General features: G+C 33.1%; 1 protein-coding gene across 5 annotated transcripts; it reads left to right on the top strand.

Annotated features, from left to right (window-relative positions):
* The first annotated feature begins 1133 nt into the window (after positions 1-1133).
* On the top strand, positions 1134-19696 carry LOC136028878 (uncharacterized). Of its 5 annotated transcripts, none has more exons than XM_065706827.1 (4): positions 1134-1307; positions 12131-12672; positions 14302-14436; positions 19554-19696. In XM_065706827.1, exons 2-4 carry the CDS (start codon positions 12145-12147, stop codon positions 19626-19628), a joined length of 738 nt encoding a protein of 245 aa, XP_065562899.1. In that variant the 5' UTR covers positions 1134-1307; positions 12131-12144; the 3' UTR covers positions 19629-19696. The 5 variants fall into 5 exon arrangements, with proteins under 5 accessions (XP_065562899.1, XP_065562898.1, XP_065562896.1 ...); XM_065706826.1 differs by lacking the exon at positions 1134-1307 and adding an exon at positions 6600-6726; XM_065706824.1 differs by lacking the exon at positions 1134-1307 and adding an exon at positions 6613-6730.
* Positions 19697-19954: the final 258 nt, after the last annotated feature.

Here is a 19954-nt window from a genome sequence, read left to right as displayed (position 1 = left end):
AATAAGAACTGAAGAGAAAACACGAAACGAGGCAAGTCATTCAGGTTTCCACGCAATCATGCATTTTTAACACGATTCTTACTTTTTTAGCTGCTAGCCTGAAAGATATTTTTGTTAGGGGTTCATGGGTATTGGCTATTGGTTTTGTAGTAAAATTTGCTAAATCATTTTAGGTTAAATTTCCGTACAAAACATCGAGTGAGTGCTCCCCCAACTCCCTATTCAAAGAAATATTATTGTTTAGCTTAAGCTTGATTTCTATTACCTCCCGAGCCGCCTGTTTAATACCCAAATCATTATTAACAAGGGAGTTGTTTTCAAAAAGTATTACACATCTTAAACTAAAATAAAGAAAAGAAACGAACGAGTCCATATCTCTCCCTCTGCTAGGCTACCCGTCATGGCATTGCACCACCATCATCTCTCACCTGTCTAGGCTACACGCTTAAGTGGTCTTGTCTAGCCTGACCATTATTTTTACAATAGGGCTGAAATATAGTGATGCTAACATACTGTTTGAAGATGAAATAACCCAAGCAAAATTGCTTCCTAACATTCGAGTAAAAGTGAGCCTACTCCAATCGGCTAGGTGGGTTGTTCCGATTTCCAATCATTTAACCCTCCTTTTTGAAGGGTTTGAGACTTTAAAGTCAAAAGTTGACTGGTGCTGAACTATCTGCATTTTTAAGTAATTTCACTTATAAAAAGGACTGAAAATCAAAATTTTTATTTATTCAATACTAATTTTTTTTAAGCCATAACAACAATAATATACAACCATAGCAACAATATATACCATTGCTTTCCCCTTTTTTCATAGATTTAACCTATTTGGCTTCTGAATGGCTTATATAATTTTCTTAATTTTGCCGAAAAAACCGTAAACACCAACCGGTGAATTGAACTTGAAGTCCATATATTGTAAGACTTATTTTCGTTAAAAAAGGAAAATAATTTAAGTTATACCTTTTTTGCAAATCAGTTGTATAAATTTTGCATTTGATCGATAAAAAAAGGAAAAAAAATGTGACGGGAAGGAATTGTGGAAACATGTCCCTGACTTGGTGTTTTGCGGTTTTTTTATGATAAGAAGGTTTAGATGAATTATGGTCATAAGATTATTTTCTTCAGTTATCCTTTAAAATGCTGGAATAAATCATGAAACTTTAAAATTTATCAGAAGATATTAGGCTCAAATTCTCATTTTTATTCTGTGAAGTCACTGAGATATTAATCTTAAATACAAAGTTTTTAATTGTGCTGCGAATTGAAATTTGGCTGGTATATATTGACAGTATATTTTGCAGGTAATTTTAATGATTTTTTTTATTCCCGTGCTGAGTCAGAAACTTATCCGTCTTGGATAACTTTGAATCTCATCAATAATCATCAATGGACTCATCAATAATCATGTTTTGGGTAGAGATAAAGCTTTATCGTGTGTTCCCATGACTTGGGCCTTGATTAGGTGAGGATGGCGCTTGTAGCCTTATCCATGTGGACGTTCGAGCTGGGAGCTTTATTAAGCCAGAGTTGTGTAAGTAGCCTTAGCCCTATGGACGCTCAAGTTAGGACCTTTAGTCAGGTGCTGAGCTATAAAAGGCCTTGCCGAATAGAGATTGAAGTTTTGACATGTCTGTGCTGTTTTATAAAAAGGGTCTAAATCAATTTTTTTTTTTCCAAAAATGAGTTAAGCATATGGTTCGAAAGAGCTCAAAGAGATCTATTGATTGGTTTATTCAAAATGGGCTCATCTTTAATTCTGACCGAGTTATGAATTGTTCCAAGAGAGTATAAAAGAGAGTTTGAGTCTCTTATCAAACAGTTCGTGATAATGAACTGTAAGTAAGGAGCGACCCGGCTCAATGGTAACCGAAACTCCAAAAAACGGACAAGGCTTATTTTTGAAAAAAGAGGGAAACACCTACTAAAGTCATAGAATCATAATGAAAACCACACCATTAGATTCAGCCCATCAGAGAACCCTATTGTAGAGGTTGTAGAGTCACGGATGTGTTTATTTGTTTTTTGTTTTGTTTTTTGTGTGTTTATTTCTTTTCACTGGGATGTTCATATCCACCCAGTTGTCCTAGAATGTTGCTAGAGGGCTCAATCGGTCGGAAATTAAAAGTTCTAGTGCCCTTTTCCAGCGACCAAAATATTGGTCGCTCCAATGCTCATTTTTTCTCATTGTCGTCGGATCAAATTTTAAGATAGCCATTTTGTCCAGCATAGTTGAAAAATCTAAAAATTATTTCTTTGAGGACTACTTAATATCCCACAGTCCCCAGGGGATGGGCAACAAGTTATGAACTTTGCCCATTGTTTACATCTAGTATTGATTATGGGGAAGTATACAGACGTTTTCAGAGGAGGTTTTTTTGGGGGGGGTTAGGGGTAAAGGAGAAAGTTAAGTGGGAGGATCTTTCCATGGGGGAAAAGAATTTTCCATGAAGGGGGCGCCGGATTTCCCAGCATTATTTAAAAAACGATCAGAAAGTAAATTAAAAAAACAAGTTTTAAATTGAAAGTAAGGAGTAAAATTAAAATCAAAAACGATCAGAAATTATACGTATATGAAAGGGGCTGTTCCCTCCTCCTTGGGGGATAATTTCATATAGGTCTACGTGATAATTTCTGATCGTTTTAAGTTCTAATGTTGCTCCTTACTTTCAGATGAAATTCCATTCATTATGTAAATGCAGAGCCGTAAATTCATGAAAATGTTGAGACGGGGTTAGAGCAAAATGTATTGTAAAAAAACTTTTTGGAGGGGGGGGGGCAATTTTGTTTTTTAATCGATGAATTAACTCTGATGGATTCCCCGACGAGAATAGGCTGAGTATAAAAGTTGGGAGCTGTTTCGGTGCTTTGAGATGGTTTGGGGTCTCCGCTCCATCACAAGCTCCTTCCTCCGTCCCTATTCCCGACAGAGAAGTCCTTGCTTGCGTGACCCGTCAGGTGAACCTTACGCTAGTCTTTTTAACCAAAACCATGGCTGTAAACAGAGCTACTGGGTGTGCTAGCCGTTTTAAGCGTTTTGTGTAAACTTGAGATGTGTTAGTTCCGTTCTGCACTGGTTCTGGGACCATTGGCTTCCCTGAGGTCAAACTAATTTCAATGATTTAAAGGATATGAAAGTTGCAGCATGGAATATTGCATTGTCATAAGATAACTATCGTATTGATACTTTGACTGACGAATTCAGACGCTTCGAAATGGACGTATTAGCTAGCAGTTTCTGAAACTCATATCTCAAGGGTTGGACATATGAAATTAGGTGATATAGAATTTATTTACTCACGGCGGAAGGGTGGGTGCATATACAGCTATTAGGGCGTATGATGAATAAGGAAGTTTTTGAAGTATTGTTTAGGTTGGGGAGGTATTAACAATAGAATGCTAGTAGCTCATTTTATGACTAAAAAACGCAGGGTATCAGCCATAGTAGTATATGCCCTTGTAGAACCGACTGACAGAGATAGTAGTGACACCAATGAATTTTACATACAGCTACAGGAACAAATAGACAGGGTCCCGGGTTGAAATTTGGTGTTTTTATTCGAAAATTTTATCGCCCAGACTGAAGGAAATGGGGATAAATAGTATCCTAGCCTAGGTGAATTTGGTGTAGGAAAAGAAAACAGTAATGGTCACAGACTGCTGCAATTTTGTAGGCATAACAATCTGGTTGTAACCAATACCGTATTTGGTTTTAAAATGACCCATAAAGTTAACTAGGTATTCACAAGATGGCAAGACAGCTAACCTTATTGATTATGTTATTGTAAACCGAAGACTGGCAGGATCAATACAAGATATTATGGTATATAGGAGTTCGGTTATTGACGTTAAAGTCAAAGATAACCATCCAGTTTCTAAAGGGGTAAACCTAAAATTTTAGAAGAGTAACTACCTTCCAAGAAGCTATGACGTCGGTAGACTCCAGGATGGAAATCTGAGAGAAACTTCCCAGGAACTGTTGAATTCTAAACTGGAGAACTTAAAATTTGACAATGTAGAAGTTGGATGGAATAAATTTACGAAAATAGTTTGTGAAGTCGCTGATGCTGTCTTAGGGATGAAAGTTAGGAACGCAGCTAGGAATATTAGCCAAAATGTTTTGTATTCAATAGAGAGAAGGAGGGGCTTGTAAAAGAATTTTTTGAGTGACAGATCATATAAAAATAAGAGGAATGTAAAAGAAGTGGAGAAAGCATTAAAATATTAACTTAGGGGGTGTGAATTGGAGGCCAGGGATAAAATTGCCGAAGACCTGGGAGATGCAGGCAGACGGTATAATAGTAAAATGTTTTACTGGCAAGGTTAATAAACCCGATAGGAAATAGTCAATTTGTGCTTATTTCAGTTGAAGATAGAAACGGGGCTTCAATTAGTGATAAGGAAAGAATTAAAGAGAGATGGAAAGAGTATTTGGGAATGGGCTAAACCGTAATAAAGTTACAGGAAAAGAAAAAAAAGAGGAATGAAAAAGGGTTTGGTACAGTACACTCTGGTACAGTTTGGTACATTACTTAAAGGATTAAAAAATAATAAAGCCCCATATGTTAATAGTATGTTAAACGAGCATCTTAGGTATAGTGGTTATGATGTTAGAAATAAGTTACTGGAGATTATGAATATGATTTTGAAAAAGAGGCAGTACCTAGTGATTTTAGGAAAACTCTAATTAAACCCCTCTGTTGCAAAGGTGATAAGAGTGAGTGTGGTAAATATACAGGCATTAGCCTGGTTTCTGTAGATAGTAAATTACTTAGTGTGATGATACTTTTGGACAGTGCAGTTATAGGGAGGGTTGGTAGGTTAATAATTAAAAAGTACCTTAGTCATCAAACACCTTTTGTCCTCAGCCTTATAGACTATGCGCAAGCGTTTGATTCAGCTGATATAAGAGCTTTAGCGAAGGTCTTATCCTTGTGGTGTATACCAGGCAATTACATCAAGTGATTAGTGCTATGTACGAGAACAACATTGTTGCGGTTGCGGTTGAGAAAAGAGGTTAGTAGCTGCAGTTAAGCAGTGTTGTGTTTTATTCCCATTTATATGGATTTCGTCCTATGGAGCAGTCCTTTGATTTTTGAATTGAAATGTAATAGTTGTGGGCATCAAGTCATGGCTAATTGTAGAAAAAGCCAAGACAGGTAAGTCCGATGGAGTGAGAGGTAAATCTGGCATTAAATCCCCCTTATAGGATTGTATAAAAAAGATGTTAGTTCATTGCTTAATAGATATGTCTATCTATTATCTGTCCATGCGTCATTCCTAGGGCAGTAGAACTAAGGTAGATAGTCATAAAGCTAAGATAGTCATAGAGTCTATAGTTTTCCAAGTTTTTGGTTAAATGGCACGGGTAAACGGCGGGAGTAAGTATATCTCTTATATAAGACCAATACTTGTTTGTTATCTTTTAGCAAGTCACGCCTGCCTAGATTATCAGGCAGACGTGATCAAGAATTTAAAATTGACACAGGAGGCAATGAAAGGAAACAGATTCAAATGGGGAAGAAAAACTATCCTGAATTTAGATTATGCTGATGATTGAAGCATCTTAGAGGAAAATATTAGCAAAATGAATGAACTTTTTAGAGGTTTTGCGAGTTCAGGGTGCAAGAATAGATTTGAAAATTAATATTAAGAAAACCGTCATTTAAGAGTAAACCCTTTGTTGAAGTATCAATAACTGAAGTAATTCTTTCCATTTTTGGTTTTCTGAATTTTTTTATTGTTTATTACTGTTTTACTATTAGATTCCCCCCCCCCTCTTTCTCATCTTTTGCCATTAAGTTTTTTCCTGTATATAATAATTTTTATATAAATTAATTTTGCTTGACGTAGTCTATTAGGATGATATTTTAAAATTTAGAGGTACTTTCTATTATGTGGAAGACAATAAGAATAAAAGAGTCGATACCTTGCAGGGTAGGACTAAGATGTAGTTTCTAAAGAGAAAGCAGTTGCATTAAGAAGGATGTAATATTGTTTTAAATGTTATTCGTATATAATACCCACAGGACCTTGATATATTGTGTAAAATCATTTCGCCGGTACAAACTGGGACAAATTGCTTCTAGTTTGCATTGTCAAAGGGTCTAATCTCCCTAGCTACGGCGCTGTAAGCTAGGTCTTGTAACCAAGATCGTGTCCGAGATTTTTTCGGGGAGAATTCGGTTCAGGAGGGATGTGTGCAAAAACAACTTTACAAAAAGCATCAAATTTTATTTATATGCAATTTCGTTACTTTTTTTAGTCGGAAAATAATTTTTCTAGGGGGGGGGGAATGGGATCAAAACAGGTAACCACCTCTTGGATTGGGCTTGCTTTTACCATCTCTGCGAGACTTTTATTTTCCTTGCGTGTTTTCTAACATTTATCACTCCGTCTTGAGGATGTTGGGGGGTTGCGTCTCCTTCAAAGGCTTGAAATCCTCTTAACTCTGTTTATTGCGCTACATCCAGTTTGTGTTCCAGTGCCCTATCTAAAAACGTTGATACTTAACAACAGAACTAATTCTCTCATATTTCAAAAGTGAATATAAGGCCCGCATTTTCTATACTTTTAATAATTAATGTACTTTCACCATCTGGAAATATTACTAACGGGACACAGATGGTTTATAATTTTAGTGTTATAACAAACTCACAAAGGAAAAATAGAACCAGGTGTAATGTTCTAAGGAGCTATTTACTTTTTGTTGTGATAATTATTGTGAGTATGTCTAATACTATCTTTATAGGCTATACAAAATATTTAGAAGGTATACTTGTTTAATCTTTCTTTATCTGACTGAATGTTTTGAATATTTTTCAGTTTAACTGTCACAACAGGAGATATAGTGTTTGTAGTTTTATATACAGGATTTTTTCGGGAGATGGGGAGGGGGCTACAAAAAAGCTTTAAAACACGCATAAACAATTGGTCTATATTCATTTTTGGTATGTTTTTATGAGTCGAACAAACATTTCGGAGGGCGAGGGTTTAAAACCCCTAACCTCCCTCGATACGGCCTTGAGACGATTAAAAATCGTATTCGTACTCTAGGAAAACTTGTAAACTGGGAAAAATATCAAATATATTATAGGTATTATAGGTATATTTCAAATATATCAAATATATATATATAAAATATATTATCAAATATATTATAAATATATTATATAACATAAATATATTTGATATATTAATATCAAATATATTATTATTAAATATATTATATTATATATATTATTATATCAAATATATAGGCAAATATATTTGGACTATAGTGGTATCAATTTATTCATTGTAACGCAGTAATAGCAATTTATCGTCTGAAAAAATCAGTAATTCATAATTTAGACTCAGCGAACACAAAATTGTTCTTAGAACTTATCAAAGAAGCGTTTAGAATGAAAATTTCCCCTCTGTCGGTGATTCTTTCTAGATATTTCATTGATTCTTTCTAGAATTGTTCTTAGAACTTATTAAAGAAGCGTTTAGAATTAAAATTAAATAAAAAAAATAAGTTTTTTAAATGAAAGTAAGGAGCGACATTAAAACTTAAAACGAACAGAAATTACTCCGTATATGAAAGGGGCTTTTCCTCCTCAACGCCTCGCTCTTTACGCTAAAGTTTGACTCTTTCTCTTAAGTCTACTTTTTAAAACAGTAAAAAACTTTAGCGTAAAGAGCGGGGCGTTGAGGAGGAAAACCCCCTTTCATATACGGAGTAATTTCTGTTCGTTTTAAGTTTTAATTTCGCTCCTTACTTTAATTTTTAAAAAACTTTTTTTTTATTTAATTTCTGGACGTTTTTGAATTAATACCTGTTTTGATCTTGGCTCTCCGCACATAAATAATTAAAACGAAATTTGCATATAATTTTTTTTTTGGCTAAATGGCTTTCTCATAGTTTTAATCGGAAGATTTAGAGAAAAAAGGAGCGAGGGAGGAAGCCTAGTTGCCCTCCAATTTTTTGATTACTTAAAAAGGCAACTAGAACTTCTAATTTTTTACGAACGTTTTCATTAGTAAAAAGTATGCGTAACTTACGAATTAACTTACGTAACGAACCTCTTTATTCGTATGTTTTTATTGCGTATTTGAGGGGGTTCATCCCTCGTCGATACCTCACTCTTTACACTAAAGCTTAAATTTTGTCTCAATTCCTTAAGAATGACCCCTGGATCACAAAGGCCGTAGAATAAATAGTTGAAATTACTAAAAATACTTTAGCGTAAAGATTGAGGTATTACGAGGAGGTAAACCCCTCATATGCGTAATAATTTCTGCTCGTTTTAAGTTTTAAGGCTGCTCCTCACTTTCAGTAGAGAAAAACTTTTCATATTTATTTTTTCATTGTTTTTTTTAAATAATGATAGAAAATCCTGCGCCCACTTCATTGAAAGTCTCTTCCCCCATGAGAATTTCCTCCATGGAAAGATCCTCCCACGTAAACCCCCCTCAACTCTCCCTCCCAAACCGAAAATATCCCCCTGAAAACTTCTGTACACTTCCCAGTAACCATTACTATATGTAAACACAGGTCAAAGTTTGTAACTTGCAGCCCCTCCCAGGGGGACTGCAGGGGAGTAAGTCGTCTCCAAACACCTAGTTATTAGGTTTTTCAACTATGGTGAATAAAATGGCTACCTCATAATTTTGATCCGGTGACTTTGAGGAACAAATGAGCGTGGGAGGGGGCCTATGTGCCCTCCAATTTTCGGTCACTTAAAAAGGGCACTAGAACTTTTAGTTTCCGTTACAATGAGTCCTCTCGTGACATTCTAGGACCACTGGGTCGATACGATCACCCCTGGAAAAAAAAAAAATAAACACGCATCCGTGATTTGTCTTCTGGCAAAAAAAAATGCGAAATTTCACATTTTTGTAGATAGGAGCTTGAAACTTCTACAATAAGGTTCTCTGATACGCTGAATCTGATGGTGTGATTTTCGACTTTTAAGGGGTGTTTCCCACTATTTTCTAAATTGAGGTAAATTTTCTCAGGCTTGTAACTTTTGATGGGTAAGACTAATCTTGATGAAACTTATATATTTAAAATCAGCATTAAAATGCAATTTGTTTGATATAACTATTGGTATCAAAATTCCATATATTAGAGTTTCGGTTACTATTGAGCCGGGTCGCTCCTTACTACAGTTCGTTACCACGAACTGTTTGATTTCCCCTCTGTCGGTGATTCTTTCTAGATATTTCTTTGATTTTTTCTAGAATTGTTCTTAGGACTTATTAAAGAAGCGTTTAGAATGAAAATTTCCCCTCTGTAGGTGATTCTTTCTAGATATTTCCTTGATTCTTTCTAGAATTGTTCTTAGAACTTATTAAAGAAGCGTTTAGAATAAAAATTTCCCCTCTGTTGGTGATTCTTTCTAGATATTTCCTTGACAGTTTATAAAAAGAAAGGCTTTTTTACTGCTCTTTGGAAAACATTGTCTTTTAATTATCTCGCAAAAAAAATGAAAAAAAAAGAATTTTCAGAATTCAATCTTCTGTTCTGGAAATATGTATAAAGTGAAAAGGGTTATTTTGTCGCTATTCCCAACCAGGAATAATTAATACATAGACAGTCTATTGCAAGAAAAATATGTGCGTTTGTTGCTTTTGCGGAAATTTTGTGGATTAAGTATTTCATAGACCCTATACCGACGATAATCTATTTTTCGTAGTTCTTCTCTAAATTAGTCTATGCGGGAAAAATGAATAAGTCTTCAATTTTTTTTCTTAGGTCAAAAATAAGTTCTGTGATTTTTTCTTGCTGAATGAAAAAAATAGGAGTAACCTAATAACTAATTTCGACCAAGAACAATAAATTGAACAATTGTAATGAACTATAAGAAAGGAGCGATACGGCTCAATAGCAACCAAAACTTTAAAAAAACGGAATTTTGATATCAATAGATATATCAAAAGAAGTGAATTGTTATGCTGATTCCAAATATATAAAATTCATTAAGTTTAATGTGAACCATCAAATTTTGTGAGCCTATGAAAATTTGCCCAATTTTCAGAAAAGAAGGGAAACGCCATCCACAAGTCTAAGAATGTTAACGAAAATCACATCACCCTGTTCAGATTATTAAAAAACTCTACTATAGACGTTTCAAGTTCCTATGTGCAAAATGTGGTATTTATTTTTTTCCAGAAGAAAAATCACGGATGCGTGTTTATTTTTTTTTCCCAGGGGATGGTCTTGCCGAATCAATGGTCCTAGAACATCGGGAGAGGACCTCTTCGAACGGAAATGAACAGCTCTAGTGTGCTTTTTAGGTGACCAAAAAGATTCGAGTGGAAATAGTCCCCCTCCTTGCCCCCTTTCCCCCCAAAATCTCCTGCCAAAAAGTCAAACGTAAGCATAATGAGCGAGAGATTGAGAAGGGTGAAGCCCCCTCATATATGGAACAATTTCTGCTTGTTTTCATTTTTATTGTTGCCTCTTACTTTCAGATAAAAACTTATTCTTTTTCATTCAATAGATACCAAGGCCGGTGGAAGATAATCAAGAATCTGAAATAGACTATCATAAACTTTAAAAGTCTGATCTGATCTTCAAGAGCTCACTGAAAGAGTCGTATGCTATAAGTTATCGATACTAAGGACTGTGAAAGGTTACTGGGAGCTGTTTATATGCTCCCACAATTTTGAGAGCTTGATAAAAAAAAGCTCGCATAAGCCCAGTGAAAGTTCTTGATTAGTATAAGCTCTCATAATATCTTAGAGTCTAATACAGGCTCTTATAATCTTTGATAGTCTGATTGTTTAAAGCCAAGATCTATCTAAAAGTTATCAAACAGTTCGTTGTAACAAACTGTAGTAAGGAGCGACCCGGCTCAGTAGTAACCAAAACTCTAATAAACAGAATTTTTATACCAATAGATACATCAGAAAAATCGGATTTTTATGCTAATTTTAAATATATAAGTTTCATCAAGTTTAGTCTTACCTATCAAAAGTTAGGAGCCTGAAAAAATTTGCCTTATTTTAGAAAATAGAAGGAAATACCCCCTAAAAGTCATTGAACCTCAGAGAATCTTTAAGTTCCTGTCTGTAAAAAGGTGGAATCTAAAAAATAGGAATAGGATAGTGGCGAAAAGAAGCATCATCAATATACCCACTTATTCTTTTACTATTCTTGCCAAACAGTTCGTTGCTACAAGCTGCAGGTAAAGAGTAACTAGTGCTAATGATAAGGAACACTCTAAGAACATTATTTTTAATATAAAAAAATACGTATATCAAAAGAACCGTGACTCTAAACATATTAATTTCATTAAATTAAATGATGTCGGTAAAAATTAAAAATTCTCAGGAGTTTGCCTGATTTCCGAAAAAGGGAGACGATACGGTAATAAGGCGAGTGAACTGGACGGAAATTGCAGCATCAAATTTAGTATATCAGAAAACTTAATTATAGAAATTTGAGACACTATTTACAAAACTGCGAAGTTTTGTATTTTTCAGAGAAGAGTAATCGAATGAGGTTCGCTTGTTAGTTCCTGTGGATTGATTTTTCAGCCAAGTCCCGAGTAAAATAAACGAGTCTGGAGACAGATGAAATTACGACCATCAAGATTTTGCGAGGCTATTCATGACGTCAAACCTTTTTGTCTAGCCTTCATAGTGACTTGTTTAAGGTCTAAAATTAAAATCAATAAATTCACCCCCCCCCAAGCGGTGGCTGAGGGGTGGAGGGAACACTTGCACAGGGCGCACAAAATTGTAGGGGCGCAAATTTTCAAATAAGCTATCTTATTTACTTATCTTATTATAAGTTAAATTTTTTTTTTTAATAAAATAAAGTAGAGGATGTAATTGGTAGTGAGTATAAGCAAATTGAATCCGAAATTGTAATATTTCCCATATCTTTTCCTATATAAAGTAAGCAAAGTCGTATTTAAATAAGTGAAAAACTTCTTATTTAAATAAGTGAAATAAATGAAAAATGCGTTAAAACTTTTGAAAATTTTGAAGAGAGAATCAATATTTTACCCTGAGCACAAGAGAGGCCAGAAGTGATACTGCCCCTACCCTATTTTTACTGTGTTTGACTTAATCTCGTATTGTTGGTATTATAAAGAACACTTTCTTTTATAAATTATTTGTTTCTTTGCAGAAGCCTGTATAATTATGCCGAAAAATAAGCCCGAATCCCGGCTTAAGGAATATAAACTCGTATCTCAGAATGCTGACGAAGACTCTAAAAATCTATTGAAAGGCCTTGGAAAACCTGTCAAACCGCGTAGAAAATCATGTGCCACTAAAACTCTCATTTGTCTTTTGATCACGTGCTTCATCACTTTAATCATTGGCTTAGGCATGCTCGTAACCCTAATAATCCTTTACCCAGACGATGCCCTGAGTATAAGTGGATTAAGAGAGATTTATCAAGAAATGATAAAACGAAATGGATCCTGGTATAGAAATTCTAGTCAACTACATACGACGGACCAGAATCATCTTTCTGATATTCCAGATAGTAGAAATTGGAGCGTAATGCATAATCAAAGTTTGAGGAGCAATGGTACTTTTTTTGAGATGCCAGCATTGTTTAATGGAAGTGAATTTGAAAACACCACAATTGGTCCCATGGATGAAAATGAACCACGTTTTGAGTTAGTGGTACTAGAAGGAGTTTTGGCAACTTTACATTGGACGGTATTTCCTTCATCTTAGTCATTTTTTTTTAATGCAGTTATTTTTTTCTAGAGAATTCTTTTTTAACAAATTAATATAAAAATATTTAATGTTATTATTTGATTTATATAATGAGCATTTCTCTTTTTTTCCCCTATGAAAGAGGCTTATCTGGTTTGTATTCTTTTTTATTACTAAATTAAAAGAATGAGGTTTTCGTCGCAAATGAAAATTTAAAACAGATATAAATAAAATATATTAGGAGTTTTCCCCTCTCCCCCCCCCCCATATGACATCATTTCGATCTTGCAAGAAGCTAAATGAATATACAGGAGTTATACAGGAGTTGCAATACAATACAGGAGTTGCACTTCAAAATGCTTTTGAAGCAATTGGGAGGCTTTATGAGACCCATCAGAAATTTATATCCTTGTGGCCAGAAGTTCAAACGTTAGAGAAATCGGAAAATATTGTATTCAGACATAATTTTTAGGTTTCTTTTTTAAGAGGGTGTCAAGAGTGGATATACAGTTGTATTGTAGCTGACCCCCGTCCCCTTTTCTTATTCAACTGCCTGTCTTAATAGTCTGTTTTTGTAGATGTTTTTTTTTAATTACCAGTTGCTGTATTGACCGTTTGGTAGGATTAGCAATAAAAATTGTCATTTCCGAAAACAAGGGAATGGATATATCATTTTTTTATCTTCAAAATTCTTGATGCAAAAGCTTATCCACAGTGGTCAGGGCCAAAATCAGATTTGAATATGGATAATAAGCTTGGACCAAACTAGCTAAAAAAAAAAGGCATGAAGCAAACTCTTAAAAAGAAGAACAGTGAAATCAAATTGTTAGAATAGATTATGTGAAGACTTACACAAACGTATATAAGTGGAATAAGGTAGAAAAAAATTGGGCATTAAATTGTGTAATACTGACAAAAACATTGTGTTGGTTTAAATATTTTCTTATTTTGAAACAAAGTGTTGTATTTTACCGTCTATTATATTATTTTAACTAGGCAACATTCACAAAAATTTGGTAGTGCGGAAAAACTTCTTGACTTGACTTAGTTCTCCTGCCCAGCGCTGCTCGGCGTAGAGAATGACGTCTGCCTCCTACATTTGCTTCGTTCCAACGCGAGCGTTTTCGTTTAGCTTGGTCTGATGTTTGCCATCACCAGGAACTCAGACAGGCGGTCGGACCATCGTTTCTCCAGTCGGCCACGAGGTCGCTTCCAACCGGTTTTCATTGGGTCAAAGTCAAAGATCGTCTTTGCGGGTAACTACAGGGGTATTCGAAGAAGGGGTTCAAACCAACGTAGGTTACGCTCAGCTGCTTGGGTAGAAAACCGAGACTGTTTGGTAAGCTGCGGCAGCTTCACGAAATCAAACCACCTTAAAACTTCAATCCTTCTCAGACTTTTCGTCTGGAATGCATCGTTGCGGGTTTCTGGCATGAATTGACCTTAAATGGAGCCAGGAGGTTAAAAAGTGTTTTTGTTTTCATGTCTATGGTACTTTAAGGCAAAAGATATCAATTTATTTCTAAACCAAACTGAAAAAACTTATTTCAGTCTTTTTTAAATGGTGTTGCCACACATTTAGAGTTGGATTTCAGTTAAAAATAATAATTATTTTGAATTTTTATTCAGGAGAACTATTTGAACACAATGCCACTTGCAGTCCTGATCTGCATATGCACTGCTATCGCACTTATGATATTCATTCCGTGCGTTATTTGCTGTCGAAGAAAAATGAGACAACGTCGTAGAAGAAGACTCCTCGGGGTAAGCAGAAACGTCAGTTAGAGTGGGAGTGTCAGGGGGGCCTGTGATCCCCTAGATCAAACTTCCCTATATTTTCAACAAATACATTATTTTGTGTATTTTCATTGAAAAATACTTATTTTGTTATTTACATTGAGTTTTTTTTTTTTAAACGACAAATCCATCCTCCTAAATATTACTAAATAAATTTTGTTCCACCTTCTAGGTTTTTCTGGATTGACGCCACTACATTTAAGTAACAAGGACTGTGAAAATTAAATGTGAATATTCGAATCCAACTTTTTATTTTAGAAAACGAATGAAAGTGGAATATTGCTATTCTTATGTTTTTATTAACTTGTATATTTTGGTACTTTGGTACTTGACATGGAAGGCTTGAGATATTGTCATATCGCCTTATTTACAAAAACAAATGATAAAAGAAAAGAAAGTGGGTAATAATTTTATACAATGGTATGTATATAAGAAATATGTCAAGTCTGTTTATTGGGGGAAAATGGCTATACTGAAAGCTAAAGGTTCTAATGTCTGAAAATAGATGTTGCATATTAAAATTGGTAGCTTGTAAATATTCTATAACATACTTTTAGACAACATGTTGCGCAGCAACAATTTGAAACAAGTTGGTCCAAAAGTGTTTCTTTGGAGTAAGACGTATTACTTGAACAAAAGGCCAGATATAAGAAAATACATGTTGAATCATTAATAAAAACAAATCAATTATAAAAACAAACACTAACTTAGAAAAATGCATTTGTATAAAAAAATATGTCAAATATGTTCATTAGGGTAGACAGCTTTACTGGAATCCAAAAGTTTTAAATATCTGAAGACAGAAATTGGATCTTAAAATTAAAAGGAATTAAAAGATCATCTAGCCTATTTTCACAGAAAAAATTGCACTGCAAAATAACAAATTATAAAATTATAAAAAATGTTTATAACAGACATAGAAAATGAATTTTACTTCAGGAAAAATGTTTCTTTGGATTAAGACGTGTTACTTGGAACAAAAGACCAGATATAAGAAAATGTATGTTCAATGATTTATAAAAACGAATCAAAATTAAAAAAAAAACATTATATAATAAAGTCATTTATAGAATACTGAGAAAAAATGATTTGTTTAAAAAATATTAAATATGTTAATTAGGGTAGGGAGTAAGGCAGCTTTACTGGAAGCCAGGGGTTTTAAAAGTCTCAAGGCAGATATTGTATCTTGAAATGAATAAGCTTTAAAATATTAACTAACCTATTTTTACGCAACATATTGGAGAACAAAATTAAAAATAAGAAATGGATGAAAAACTATTTATAAGAAATAGAAACAAATTTAACTACTGAGAAAAATGTGTTTCTTTGGTGTAAGACGCGTTACTTGAAGCAAAAGGTTAGATATCAGAAAATAAATGTTGCATCATTAATAAACAAATAAAATCAAAATAATGTATCTCTATAAAAAAAGGTGTCAAATGTGATTGTTAGGTTAGATAGCTTCACTGGAAACCAAATTTTTAAAATGTCTTAAACCGATATTGCATCTTTTTGCATCTTACTACATGTAAAGTAGTTGCAAACAAAATATTAATATAATTTTTTTTTTCGATTACAAAAATATAAAAAAGAAAAGAAAAGCGAAAACAAGAAGAAAAATTCAGCCTCTAATCGACCCTAATACAAAGCACATGGTCACTCAGAACAACACTCGTACATATTATGGAATGGCAAAAACTGAAACAAATGGTCTTGGCTTCTCTTGAAAAGCTCTCATTCTCGAAAGCTAACACCAGCCAAAGGATCGGAAATTAGGTATTTTGTGAAACATAACCATTTCTAAAATTCAACAGGAAGCATGACAGAAACTTCAAATCACAGCAAAACCCTGACGGGATCTTTACCTGCGTCGTGAGTAGGAGTCCCATAGGGACGAGATATATCAAGCCGTCGTGGACCGCAGTTTAGCGAAACTTCCAAAAAATTGGTTATAAAATATCATGTAACACATTATTAAGCAAAATATTGCACAATAAAAAATGTTAAGGAAAACATTTATGACAGTATGGTTATAAAAAGATATAGAGGATGTATACTTTGGTGGAAATGTGAAATAAAAAATAAAATAAAGAAATACAAAAAAACAAAAGAAAAGAAATGCAAAAAAGAACATTTGAGAAGATACAAATATGAAAAAATGCAAACACAATAAAAAAAATTTTGCAAAATACAAAAGAAAGATGTAATTTACAAAATAAAATTGTTCGCTTCACTTGAAATCTTATCTCAAAGCATGTTTAATCTATGTACAGAATATAGTTTAAGGAAACTTTTTAATAAATAACCCCCAAAAGAATAATTTGTAGGCATTGTAGATAGATACACTAAAACTTTGTGACCAACATCTGTAGTTTCTTGAATCAACACTTTTGCGCTTAGAAAGATACCGTTATACATCATCTGACATAGCGTAAATCAAAGAGTATGGGTAACTAATAATTGTGGAAAGTGGCGCTTAAGTTGACAAAAACTCCTCAACGCCATCTAGCATTCGAAAACATTGGCATTTTTCAAGCTTTTCAATGTTTTTCTGTAAGGGGCTGAGATCGGAAAACTGCCACTACTATAATTTTACCAACTAAACAAATTAGAGTAATTACTTTTATTATTGTTGCGAAAAAAAGGCCAAGTATTGCGAAACACAAGATGGCCCAGAGGTTCTTTTTTCGTCCACACTAGCGTCAGTTTCCTCTTTCTTAAGTTACCCATATTCTTTGATGTGCATAATAATAAACTATTATTTTCTTTTACATAGACTTATTTTTTTATATTTTTAATTTTAATAAGTAATTTTTTGTATTTGAATAAGATTTATCCACTCCTATAAAATGTACACCCTCAAATAAGAAAATTTCAAAAGGTAAATTATAAAAGATGACATTAAAGCTCTGATAAAGCAGGAAACTCATTTGTTGTGATCATATCTCGTTAAATCCATCAAATGCTCATAATCTGTCAAATGCTTGTCAAACCTACAAATAAAGAAAAGCAATAAAGAAAAGAGGAAAAAAATTTATGTTACTTGTTGCTCTTGATAACAAAACTATAGATTATAAGCTACTTACCTTATGGTAATAGTTTCCATTCATGGATTATTTCTATTTTATTTGTGAAAAATATAGTGTGAGCTTTAAATAGTAAGTATTGTTTTAATGCACTTTAGGATAAACTTATTAAAATTGTTATTTAAAAAGTTATTAAAAAAGTGACACAATATTCCATGCCTGTGACTTGGGCCTGTGACTTTATGATGGCGAAAACGGGAGCTATCTGCTGGTAATTGGAATAGTTTTACTCGAGGATAATAAATATGTTGAAATTGTACGGTTAATCTGTGGGGCTTAATTGTATGCTTTAGAAGAAAAATATATTTTAAGGCATTTAAGGACAGATCTAATAATAATAGACTTTTAAAAAGGTCATTGTTAAATTCCCGAATTCCCGAACATCCTCATAAATAAATAAGAAACCTTTGGATCAGATTCGATCAGAAACCTTGCAAGAATTTTTTTTTGAATATATCGCAGTCTTTAGGCTTATCCCTAGTATGAATTCTTACATGACTAGTCAAATTATAATTCAAAGCCTTTTTTTTTAATATCTTGCAATCATGTGATTGATCCAAAGCGTAAATTCTCATATACTTTGTAAAATGATTTAATTGCAAATTCTTTTTTGTATATTTTTCATTCGTTAGGTTTACTAAAGTTAGAAATTCTGTGATTTTATTCAATTTTGATTCAAGGGAGAAGTTTTTACTTATGTATGTCAGAGTGACTACTAATGACTATTTCAAACTGTTTGTTGATGTCTTATGTTTGAAACAAAGAAAAGACATTCAAAGAAATTATACAGAAATTTATAGTTGGAGCAAAAATAATTTAGCTAAATTTATCCAGCGTTGAAATTAAAACAAAATAAAAGTAGAAATCAAAATAAAACTATCATGAGCAGCTTAACGGATGTGAATATTTTTTAAAGTTTTACAATTCCGATTCCTGTTAATTAACAGTGTTTGCATGGGGATGCATATAATGATGGTCAGGAATGTATACTAGGAATGTACATGCAAGGATAATAAATATGTTGAACTATAACGGTTATTGCGAGAGGCTTAATAGTGCGGTTTGGAAGAAAAATATAGTTTATTGTGTTTAAGGATTGATCAAACATTAATAGCCTATTCAAAAAGTTCATTGTTAAATTACTGAAATATTTTTTTTCTTAAGGAACATCATCAGAAATACATGTAAATAGTCGGATCAGTTATTTTAACCGAAAAAAAGGAATAAAAATCTAAGTTGGCATGGCTTACAATACTTGGCTGTAGATTATGTTGTGGATTATGCAGATTTTGTTGTAGAGATTATGTTGTATCCATAATTTCTAAGAACTGGCTTTTCATCTGCTGCCGTTTGCTAGGCCGATTCTATTGCAAAAACTTAGAGAAATGATACAACCAGATAACCTACTAAGAATAGTCTTAGTCATGTTTTGATGATGTATTTTAAGAGCAAAGAAAAACCTGAATACCGTCATTTAATTCAGAAAAATTTTTCCATGGAATTTAACAAATATAGAGTCACGAGTTGACACAGATCACGAACAAAAGTTTGGAGCTAGGGTGAAACCTCGAAATTAAACTATATTTATTTGTCGCCTTAAGAGCTTTTCAGCATTGACTGTGACAAAATAGAAAAATATTAAGAAGATTTTTGGCATAAAATGAGAACGTTGTACATAACAACTTCAGAAAATGATTTAAAAAAACGAAACCAAAAAAAAGTGAATTTGAAATAAAATTTTGTTTTCATTAAGCTTTTGCAAAACTTTAAAACACGCGTGCCTAGCTAGCTCCTGAATTCTGGCCCCTTTACATTTTCCTGCTCAGCAATATAAAGTTGCAGTTTAAATCCATCTGAAGGTTAAATTTCCCCCCCCCCTCCTTAGCTGATATTTAGTTGTTTTTTTAAACCAGGATTTTGACAATATTTAGCCACTGTATATGATCAGTTAAACTTTATGAAGTATCTTTATAAATTGACGCAATACACTCTTTTTAGGTTCTAGTATCGGATTTAAGATCAGAGGAAAAAAAGTTTTCGATATCCGACAGCTCAGATGACGAGGAAGCATAAGGTTTTCTCTTTTCTTTTTCTTATATATATGTTAACTTGTTGTCAATAAAAGTTTTTTAGCATCTTGATTATATATTAATATATTATGATATTATGATATATTATATGATATATTATATATATATATATATGATATATATGATATATATATATATATATATGATATATCATATATATATATGATATATATGATATATATTATGATATATATGATATATGATATATTGATATATGATATATTATGATATGATATATTATATTATGATATTATATATTATGATATATATATTTATAGCTACCTTACATTTAATGATCTTTTCTTTTAC

Source organism: Artemia franciscana, chromosome 7 (assembly GCF_032884065.1).
Source record: "Artemia franciscana chromosome 7, ASM3288406v1, whole genome shotgun sequence".
Taxonomy (NCBI): domain Eukaryota; kingdom Metazoa; phylum Arthropoda; class Branchiopoda; order Anostraca; family Artemiidae; genus Artemia; species Artemia franciscana.
Note: the sequence above shows the minus strand (reverse complement) of the source record. Positions and strands in the feature narration are given on the sequence as shown.